Source organism: Sinocyclocheilus rhinocerous, unplaced genomic scaffold (genome assembly GCF_001515625.1).
Source record: "Sinocyclocheilus rhinocerous isolate Xijiao unplaced genomic scaffold, SAMN03320098_v1.1 scaffold210, whole genome shotgun sequence".
In the NCBI taxonomy this organism is placed as follows: domain Eukaryota; kingdom Metazoa; phylum Chordata; class Actinopteri; order Cypriniformes; family Cyprinidae; genus Sinocyclocheilus; species Sinocyclocheilus rhinocerous.
In genome coordinates, this window is record NW_015654490.1 from 282,323 (window position 1) to 293,914 (window position 11,592).

General features: G+C 40.5%; 1 protein-coding gene across 1 annotated transcript in view; it reads left to right on the top strand.

Annotated features, from left to right (window-relative positions):
- cfap206 (cilia and flagella associated protein 206) overlaps positions 1-11,592 on the top strand; it is a 20,833-nt gene that overhangs the window by 3,080 nt on the left and 6,161 nt on the right. Inside the window, exons 3-10 of the mRNA XM_016523666.1 lie at positions 334-424; positions 512-700; positions 1,937-2,095; positions 2,171-2,373; positions 4,593-4,712; positions 5,946-6,141; positions 6,756-6,896; positions 6,973-7,166. Of these exons, the coding sequence (XP_016379152.1) occupies positions 334-424; positions 512-700; positions 1,937-2,095; positions 2,171-2,373; positions 4,593-4,712; positions 5,946-6,141; positions 6,756-6,896; positions 6,973-7,166 (1,293 nt within the window). The remainder of the gene's footprint in view (positions 1-333; positions 425-511; positions 701-1,936; positions 2,096-2,170; positions 2,374-4,592; positions 4,713-5,945; positions 6,142-6,755; positions 6,897-6,972; positions 7,167-11,592) is intronic.

The following is an 11,592-nucleotide window of genomic DNA, read 5'->3' on the forward strand; positions in this document are numbered from 1 at the left end:
GTGTGTGTGTATGTGTGTGTGAGTGAGAGTGTGAGTGTGTGTGTGTGTTTGTATGTGTGTGGACAGTGGCTGATTGGCACACAAAAAATGCTCAGTCATTGGCTCATTTAATTCTTTGGTTTTGTATGTGTGAGTGACTGTTTTATTCGACAAAATAAAAAATAAAAAACCCGCTGTGTTATAGGCTCATAAAAACAAAACAAAATGATTTTGCCCAAATTTGGACACTTGAGGGTTAAAAAGTTTCAAAGTCTTGTCAAACCTCTCTATCTAATTAATAAATAAAAGATGACTGTGTGTGAAGTGAGTGTAAGGTGTCTGTCGTGTCTTCAGCTGTGTGTGGACAGACTGATGGACCAGACGAGTCCCACGCTGAACACCATTAAGATGCAGGTTTACTTCGACATGAACTACACATCTCGACGTAAGTGTAAAAACAAACAGCAATCCAGACACACATTTAGGTGAACCGACTGCGTTGAGTGTGTGTGACTGACTGTCTGTGTGTCAGGTGAGTTTCTGGAGGTTCAGCAGAAGGTCCTGCGTTCCCGTTTGCCGTCGCTGAGCAGAGAGATCACAGACTCTCGAGCCAAAACCAGAGAGGACCTCAAAAACCTGTACGGCAAAATAGTCAGCTATGTCATCCAGCGCTGCAACCTCGGCTCGGCCACAGACATCAACACCATGAGAGAAACCACAGGTACTGCCGTCTGATGCACTCACATTCATATAGTAGCTCTGGAGACTCCTGTATATACATATACAGTACTGTTCAAACGTTTGAGGTAAATAAATAAATTATTTTTATACCGCATGGGTGGTTTAAAAGTGACATTTATAATGTCACAAAAGATTTATATTTCAAATAAATGATGTTTATATTCAACTGTGAAATAAAATGTATCACGATTTCCACAAAAAAATATGAATCAGCACAACTGTTTTCAACATTGATAATAATAATAAATGTTTCTTGAGCAGCAAATCAGCATATTAGAATGATTTCTGAAGATCATGTGACACTGAAGACTGGAGTAATGATGCTGAAAATACAGCTTTGATCACAGCAGTAAGAAGAGTCAGAAGTCATACTTTCTCATGCATAATAACGCAGTTTTTATTAATTCATAATAGTGCGTGGTGATTGGATTGAGCTCTTTTGGAGCTTTTTCTCATCAATAAATGTGGAGAAACCGATGACATAGACGCATACTGGGAGCCAATCACCACAACGCATATATGTCATATTTCACGATGTTGCTTCAGCTTTGCTTTTCCACTTGCTAATAAAATATATGAGTCCTATTACTATTTTGATCAATGTACGGATCTATACATTCCTGTTAACACCTAAAAAATGTGTTTTAGGGTTTCATGACCCTTGAACATATATTCACATAGAAAACAGCTATTTTAAGTCATAATAATATTTCACAATATTACTGTTTTTACTGTATATTCTTTGATCAAAGAAATGCAGCCTTGGTGAGCAGAAGAGACTTCTTTCGAAAACATATAAAAATCTGCTAACACTTTACTTAAAGCCTTTATGCACTATAAAATGAGCAATTATAATGCATTTAAAAACCCTTTATAATGCATTATACATAAAGGCTATAAGTGTTACCCTAAATCTTTATGATGAAACTTTTGACCAGTATACGTATATATACAGTACATACTGTATATCTAAATCTTTATCTATACTTAAACCTTTTATATGTCTAATCAGATTAAATGCATAATACTTGCTCAGCTCACTCATAAATACATTATCCATTGCCAAGTGAGTAGTGAATACTGTAGTTTGTCTCAGTAACTCTTAGTCACGGCTGACTGCTGAAAGAGCATTTCTGCTGGTGTTGATCTTGTGTGATGATGCTGTGTTCATGACACCAGGTGTCAGTACAGGATGACTGCATGTTGTTTGTTGCAGCGGCTCTGCAGAGCGTCTTTCCTCAGGCTCAGCTGGCCACCTTCATGTCTCTGCTGAAACAAGACAAAGAGCAGCAGCTGAGCGAGCTCGCTCTGATCGTCAGCGGCATACGCCTCTTCAACAAGGACAGCAGGAAAGGAGGAGAGGGCATCCAGAACCGTACGTGAGTCTCCCTGAGTTCACTCATCCTGACCTCATACTGTTAGCGCTCACTTCTCCATGCGTCTCCTGCAGTGCCAGCCGTTCTGAACGAGACGCTGCCGGCCGCGGCCGCAGATATAGAGAGTGAACTGGCGGGATGTGAGCGCTTGGCCTGGCAGTACACGGCCCTGCTGGAGAAGATCTGTGAGCGCACCGAGTGCCCCGTCCACCCCGACCTGCTCAAACAGGCTCTGTACAACACACGACAGCACGAGGCCTTCCTCAGACTCATACTGGTGGGTTTCACTGTTACAGAGAGTCTCATCAAGTCAGACAGACAGGGCATTAGCTCTTAACCACACTCCTAGAGACCTGCCTCACTCTGCTGTCTGTCTGAAAGGGGCCATAAGATGCAATTTCAAGTTTCTCTTCGGAGTGTTACAAGCTGTTTGTGCATATATAAGATCTGTAAAGTTGCGAAGACTAAAGTCTCAAACCCAAAGAGAGATTCTTTATAAAAGTTAAAACTCGTCCACGCCCTCCTAAAACGGCTCGTTTAAACACGCCCCCACATGTCTATGTCACTGTGTGGGAAGATTTGCATAACGCCGCCCAAATGTTCACACAAAGAAAGAAGGCGTAACTTTTGTGTGTTTCCAAATATGGTAAGGGGCGTAACGTTTCCGTCACACGCTTGAGGTATTCGGCCAATCACAACGCACTGGACAGCTGGCCAATCAGAGAACAGAGCGCTTTTCAGAACGATTAGCTTTGTAAAAATCGACGCATTTCAGAAAGGCGGGGCATAGAGGAGAAACAATAACAAAGCCACTAGAAGGCAAACCTGCAACCATTAGCCAAAAAAGCGTAACGGAAAGGAGACCAGAGGCCGTTTTATTTGAATGGATGTCCGTGGAGGAGATGCTGAATAAACAGCTTTTTAGAGGAAACAGCTTATCATTTAATTTATCGACAGCCAAATCAGCTAATCTTCAACATATTTTACACTATGCAATACTTTTGGATTGAACTATTTTTAGAGTTTATACCGAAAAATACCGTTATATACCGTTTTATGAGAGAAGTCACTGACTTTTTGCGACGGCACTTCCCATTCATTCCTATGGTATGACTGAGAATCGCACAACTCTTACTGAAATTAAATGATGTCAGGGCTGTAATGGTTATTAATTAAGGCACACGTGATCCGAGTTAGCCGTTACGCTTTCTCCAATAGTAAGTAATACAGACCCTCTCATCTCCATCTCCCTATAGTAAGACAGTCTCTGACAATATTTGTACGGTATGTGGAAAATAATGTTTTTTGAACCTTAAACCGCGTAAACACATTGCATTACACAACATAATGTTATTTTTAGCAACGTCATATGACCCCTTTACGAACGTAAGGCAAGTGAGTGATTTGAAACAAATCAGTCTCCATGAGCCGCAACTCTTTAAGATCACACAAATAGTGCACAAGAGACTCGACTCACAGTTGTTCTCCATCCACCTTTATCCTACACCCCATGACGTTTTGAGCAAATTATGGGAGTAACTTCTGTTTACACTGTAAACAATCAGCAAAACGTTCGCTCTATGAACGTAATAAGCATTTTCAAAAACTGGGTGCAATGACGTGACATTATTTTACTCACCCTCCAACCATCAGACATACAGAGGAACATTTAAGTGTAAGAGCATTAACAAATTACTTTCAGCATACCATGAATAACCCCTAAGCTCGATGCTATCCGCAGCAATATTACTAATGTGATAAATATCATTATAATAATATATCTATATTATGTAACAATTGCATTTTACTACATCCCCGTGAAAGCAAATCTGGAAACAGACAAGAGAAAAACGAAAGATTCTAAATGAAATATAGTGTGTTTTGTAAATTAAATCAGGACAGCAGACCACAACTCCGCAGTAGCCTATATGTTGTCTTTTTTCATAAAGTTTCAGCGCAGTAGGCTTGTTAGGAAAAAGGTGGATAGAGTTTGGCGTTTTAGCATGTTGCTAAGCTAATACTGTAGGATGCAATGCTCTAAAAAGCATCAAAATGTGCGTTATGCAGAAATATAGTGTAAAATAGTCATTTGTGATTGAACTGAATTTACACATAAGTATATTCATATTCAACATTTCTCTCAACTTGGCTGATTGTTACAGAAATATTTTGGTTGCACTTTATTTTACAGTTCGTGCACTTACCTGTACTAACAGTATACTTACCTAAGGAAGTAGTGCATGATATGAGGTAACTGCATGGGTTAGTCTCTAGTTATTACCTTATTGTAATTAATATAATAAGTACATAGTATGTGCATGCGGGAAAATAAAGTGCTACCAAGATTTCTGTTTTTTATTAGAATCAGAATGTATAGCCTTTGCTTCAGTACTGCGATGCCTTAGAATGCTGTAATATCTGCTGATGCTGTAATATGACGTTGAGGATGAATACATGACAGTATGGTGATGTGATTTGGTGTTCGTGTTTCATCAGGCGGACATCATCCAGAGCGCGAAGGAAGTGACACGGTTACAGTCTGATCTAAAGACTCGAATGATGCTCCTGAAGGACACAGTGCACACCAAGACCACAGTGCCGACATCGCATGTGTTTGTGAGTGATTTCTGCAATGCTGTTGTCCATCTGTTTGTGCTGAATGTTTATTGATAGTTCACAATTTTAATGAATTTATATTGTGAATTTTACAATATTATTTCAAAGCATCTTTACAAAGAACAAGATAAAGACATTAAATTCAAAGAGAAGACTCATTCATATGAGGGAGAAATAGTGTAGCAATGGGTTTGAATGTTCATTATATGATTGATCTGTAAACTATGGAAACCTGTTCCCGACACGGAAGTTAATTGTGACTTTTTATACTCTATTCTGAATTTACAACTCAGAATTCTGACTCTTTTTTTAGTAGAAGTGTGAGATATAAACTCTTACAGTTCTGAGTTTATCTCTCACAATTCTTTCTTTTTTTTTCTCTCAGAATAGCAAGATATAAACTCAGAATTGGAATGTAACTGCATTGCTGTAAATAAATCGCACAACGTAGAAAAATTCCAACAGTCTACTAAATCCATAAATCCAACATGAATACACTGGAGATCGAAGGCTTACACACAACACAACCTTAAACAATACCGGACAAAGAACTGCAATACAAGAGGAACTTAAACACACAGTGATAATGACCTCAATCACAGACAGGTGTGAGGAAAATAATGAATTGTCATAGCAACTAAAGATCAAACAGGAACAGAGAACAGAAGAAACAACGGTTAGCAAACTAAAAGTCCTTGAAAATGAAACCAAAACAGAACATTACTGTTACTTGTGAGATAAAAAGTCACATTTACCTTTGTATTTTCTTTATTCCATGGCGGAAACAAGCTTCCATAGTGAACAGATGGCTTTAAATCATATTTAGTGTCCTGTAAGCTTTTTCAATTATTTTACATGGAGCAAATAATTGAATTCTAAAAATATTGTAACTGAAAGTAGGCGATACTTAAGATACAGTGACAAGAAAAATAATGAATTTGTTTTTGTGAAATGTGCTTGTGCTTGTGTAGTTTGTTGCATTTAATGAAAGGCATTCAGAACTTTCTATACACTATATATTAATATAATATTCCACTGCTGTGTGGTCAGGTGTATATATATATTGGTTCTTTTGCAACCGCTTTGAACACAGTTTGTGCAAATTAGAGTCAGAACTGTCCGTTTGAATAAGTAGTAATCCTGGTCCGTCACAGAAAGTGTCTGTTTTTTACAGTACAGCAGTGCCACTCTTGTGATCGCATGTAGATTTATAAGCGTCGCTCTTCTTGTCAGCCTCATTTCACAGCACTGGCTTCGTTCTGGGCGGGACTGGAAGGCGAGATGCTGCTACTGAGCATGCTCACTAACGTGGCGTCCGGTCTGAGAGCGTTCCTATCAGCGCAGTCTCTGCTGAGCCCAGATCAGCTGGAGCTGCTGCTGCATGGACTGCAGGTGCAAACGGATGCGGACAGATGCTCTGTGACAGCAGGTGCGACACGCAGCCAGACGAAAACACCTGTTGAACTTTAGGACCAGATTCACTAGCAGCTCACACCAGAGCAAACCGCCTACTGGTATTAAAAAAGATAAGTAAAACATTAGTGAAAAGATGAAAAGGCATCTGTTCTTATTGCATATGCATTTGTATTTAAATAAAGACTATTTTAATGAATCACGAAACATAATTTACTAAGTTTTGGTGGTCACTGTACTGACCCAACACCCAAAAAACCGGGTCTTAACCCATTTTATGCTTTACATGCCTGCGATAGTTGCTCATTTGTGCTGCTTTGGGTAACTGCATTAGTTATTATGGAAATGAGCTGCACCTGTGTTCTTTGATTTGCTCATTGCCAGATCATCTGCTGAAATTTCCACTCCCATCAGCACTTTTATGGGATTTCGGTTTCACTCGGTTTAGTAAATCAGGCCCTCAGTGTGCTGAGCTTAAGTGTTACAACTGAAGACTTGAGAAGTGTCAGATGAAATGAGTCTTAATATCTGAATATTTGATTTTGACTGGTCATTCGCAGGCAGCTGTTTCTGAATAATGGCCACTGAAATTGTGTGTAACGGTCACGAGTCACTGCTACTTTGTTTCAGAAGAGCGTGTTGTTGAGTCGGAGATGAGCTCGTGTGAATGGTGTTTTCCTGAGAGCTCAGCTCACGTTGAGGACGTGCCTCTGCAGTATAAGGGCTTCTGTGGCTTCACCCTCGTGAAGAACAACGGACTTTTACTGCCAGGTACAAACAGTGAAACTGTGTGCATTGCATTTGATATTTGTTTTCTTTGAGAAGACATATTAGTGTCTCTTCTCAGGCAATCCAAAGATCGGCGTCCTAAAGCACAAGGAGAAACACTACGCTTTCAGCTCCAGGAGCGCTGCATACGAGTTCGCCTCTAAAGCAGATGAGTTTATAGCTGCTGCGGTGGAGACGGCGAAGAGACAGCCGGAGCTCATCCAGCTGCTGCAGCTGCATCAGGAGTTCGCCAGCGTGACGCCCTACTCTGAGGTAGCATCGGCCGTACGGCAATGAAACGCAGTCAGGACAGAAACTACTTCTCAAAAGGGAGGAGAAAACACTTCCCATGTTTGGTTGTTGATGTCAGAGGCTGTGTGTTCAATCAAACGTAAGCCCCATTCAGACAGGACTAGTTTTCTAGACTACATTTCTGTCATGACAACTCTCGGACTGATTGGCATGGTTAATTAGGGGTGTAACGGTACACAAACATGACGGTTCGGTACGTCCCTCGGTTTTGACTTCATGGTTCGGTATGGTTTCGGTACAGCAGGAGGAAAAAAACTAAACATAAATTGCTTCTTTTTTTAATTAAACAATGGTTTACTGAACAAATTGCTCTTTCTTTAAATAAATTTAATTATAATTAATTTTCTTAGGAATAAAAATCTACCTCAGCTTCTGATCTAAACAATAGGGAGCCCTTTTACATTACTATAAGGTTACAATTAACAACAGAGCCCAAACTTAAATTCAATTACTGTTTATTTTTAACTATAACAATTAACACTCAAAATGAAAAAAAAATTTATGCAAACATGTTTTTAAATTAACTTCTAAATGTTCTACATTTATATTTGTTGTTAAAATATAATAATTTCACAGTGGCTGTCATAACTTGTTTCATAAAAGATTTATTTAAACATACATTAAATAATTAAGACATCACTAACAGGTAAAGTAAAATATAATGAAGCATATACCCTAGTGTAATATTTCGCAAAATGCTCTTCATTAGACTTAATTTCTTGCAAATAATAATATCGAGCTGTTGAAACACTGATTGAGCGATTACGTGAGGGGTGAGATGTTCATTCATTTATAATTCATGTTAAAACTAGTAGTAAAGATGAAGGGATGTTGTCAGAACTGAGGAGTTTATACAGCGATCTGTCACGCCTGGGGAAGGTGGAGGGTTTCTGAAGTGCACTGCTACAGCAAGCATTAGCCAAGTATTTGAATGTTGAGCAGCAAGCTCATTGGCTACTGATACAGGAGAGAACCAATCAGCTGTGACATGTGATGATGATGTCATTATGTCATACTGAATTAGATCTATCGGACTGCGCCATCTAGAGTTTCATGCCAGAACTTTGTATATGGGTTTCATTTCTAATCACTCGAATCACTTTCTAATCACTCGACGGGACTAACATCTCTGTGTTTACTACAGAAGTGGGTGTGTTTTCTAGATACGGCGCATATGTCTAATAAATAAACTTCACGTGAGTTTAAGTGGCGGCTTACTATAAATCCATGCAAGTGAGCAGACAAAATGTAGACAAGCATCTTACCTGACGCCGATGTTAAAATGGCCAGTTTTAGCAGTTTCCTAATTTTATCTCTCCTTATTAATTTTATTAGTTTATTTTTTTGCCGAATACCATCCATAGTTAAAGGTTTAGCATGCGTAAGATTGGTGCGCAAACAGTAGCTCAGGTAGGCCAAAAAATACATGAGCGTTGGGATAATACTATATCAGCAATCACAGATATTTGCACAGAAGATTAGATTTCCCATCGAGTTTGGCGAAAAACAGTACGTAATTTGCTCTGGAATTTTTACTGTACATCTGTGAAACACAAATTTCTCTGATGACCCCCTTGAAAACTGGTCCCGTCCGAATAGGGCTTTACACAACCTAGACGACATTAAACACAGGTTCACATGCAGTCAGAATACATTTACATTTAATCGTTTAGCAGACGAGAATACACAGGGTTTGTGCCACCACTACAGGGGTTCTCACACTTGAAATATTCAGTGCTGGGTCATTCTAAACCCTGGCTAAAGGGAATCCTCTGGATTAACAATTAATCCTGGTATTCATAAACTGATTTTTCACACTCTACGTACTAGAGCTGCACGATTAATCGCTGAAAGATCACGATCGCGGTTGCGGTCTAATTTCTAAATGACAACGATACACCTGTGTCCATTAAACCTTTGAAAAAGTCTTACTGGAACATTCAAATCTACGTTAGCACTGCTGCTGGCACAGAGAGAGCAGTTAGCATGTTTAGGTAAAAAACAAACAGTCTTTTCAACTACACATTAGGCCTATTATTTCTGTCTTACAGTCATTCATATTATCACAGAAATACTGGGATGAAAGTTTATAGTTCCGATATAAACACTGATGTCTATGGTTGCGATCAAAATAGAGCAAATCAAATCACCTTTTGAAAGTAACTGGTGCTTTAAATAACATTTGTGTCGATATGTGGCAACAAGTGACTGTTAAAAAATCAATTTGTCATTGAATCATTCTGTCACAGCCCAGACCAGCAGTCACCAGCTCAGTCACTTAACCACATTAAGGACTCCATTTCCCAGCATGCCGCCTGCACCTGATCCCCTATCAACACACCTGCCACCATTCACCTCATTACCTACCATATAAAGCACTCACCTTCCGCTCCTTTATTGTCTGGTCTCGTCGTTGGTATATCCTACATATTGTGGGATACACTTCCCTACTCCTCACCAGCGCTACTCACCTGAATCACGGTGACCCGATCCACCTTCCAGAGAAACCTCTGTCTGTCCGCTCTCTGAGCCCTCGAACCTGGATAAGGAATATTAAACCAAGTTATCATGAGATAAGTCCAACAAACTATTCTAAAAGACTTTCTTTTCACCTGAGTTTGTGCCTGATGTCTACAAAGCCTCCTTTAGTTTAAGCTACCTGTGGATAAAGGAATACTTTTTACTCTTCCAGTTTCTCCATTAAGTTATGATGTTATGTTGACTTCTGAACTTACCTGATTTCCTGTTCTGATCCCGGCTTCAATAAACCTGCTGTACTCCCTTTCCTGTGTTCTCTGTTATCTGTTTTGTGACAGAAGACCAGCCCGCACAAAATTTGCCTTACAACATGGGCATTATCCTCACCCCTCAAGACCCAGTGGACCAGCTTCTCACACTCTTTCAAGATGGCCGCCCGATTGAGGACTACGTAGAGGAGTTCTTCGAGCTCTCACATCAAGCTCCCTGGAACGATGACACACTAAAGACCATTTTCTGGTGCGGCTTGGATGATCACCTTTATCTACTAGTTCCAGCGGGTGCAACCACATGTTCTTTGCAACAATATGTTGATTATATTCTATGGTTGTGTGGATCAACGTATACTGTAGAGGAAGCACTTCCCATGTCCGCTCCAGTGAGTAGCGTTCCTGAGCCTGTTCCATTGAGTGAAATTCCCGAATCTGTAGACAAATCCTCAACATCCTTAACCATCTGATCCATCTCACCTGTTCCAGGGTTCACGCCAGTCATCAAATCTGTCTCAGCCTTTAAGTTCAGTTGTAAGTCCATTCCTGTTCCAGAACCTGTTCGCACCCATGAGTCAGCGCCAAAGCTTGGGACCAACTCGGAGACTATTAAAACCTCAGCACTTCTTTTCACCTCTGCCCAAAGGAGGAGGCATACGAAGAAAAGATGGCCCTCTGCAAGTCCTGCCTCCAACTACCACCCGGTGTCTATTCTGATCCCTGAACCAACCCCTGAATCCGCTCCAGTCCCAGAGTTCCACAATGTGTTCGCTCCTAACTCAGAGTTCTGTAGTGAGTCCCTTCTAAGTTTTCCTTTGGTCCTAAAATCCGTACAAGAATTCCATCCAGACCAATCACCCTTAATGCCTGCCAGTCCCAGATCAGCTATACATAACATGGCCGCCTATCTCCATTCCTCACCCATCATGGCCGCCGATCGTCAGTCATCACCCATTATGGCCGCCGTCATGGAATCATTACCTGTCATGGCCACCAGTTCCAAGTCAGAATTACAGATGGCCATCCTTCTAGAGTCTGATCGGAGGTCTCATCCAGTCCCTGTAGTTTCTCCAAAGCCCTGTCCAGTTCCTAGACTCAGTCCAGTGTTCTCCAGTGTCCTGAACCTCCTCCAGTCCCAGTGGTCCAGAGCTCCAGACTGCGACCAAATGGGTTCGACCAATTTTTCTGCCGGTGCAACTAATTTTTGTGAGCAGTCGCACTGGTGCGACCACCGCATTGTCCAACTCATAAGCGCTGCCATTTCTGTTGCATTTGAGAAACATCAAACGGCAAACGAAACGAAAGCTAAACTAAACGGTTGTCCAAGCTCAGAACAGCTTTACTCAGGAGCCAATGTTGATTTCGCGACACTGTTACTGCACAGATGCAACAGTGCTGCGAGATCCAGTGAGAAGCGTTTGAATTCGCCGCACAATAAGGTTGCTGCGAGATCTAGTGAGAATCATTCAAATTCTGCACAGAATTGTTAGAAACAGTGGTGACATACGTCTGGAAACCAGAAGCGGTAACGCTAACTGTAACCATGGTGTTGTGGTAGAAATAGTCGAATGCATTACAACATTCATTTCAGGGTTTGTACAACCTTTTGAGAGAGAAATTCAAGCACTTTTCAATGGCTT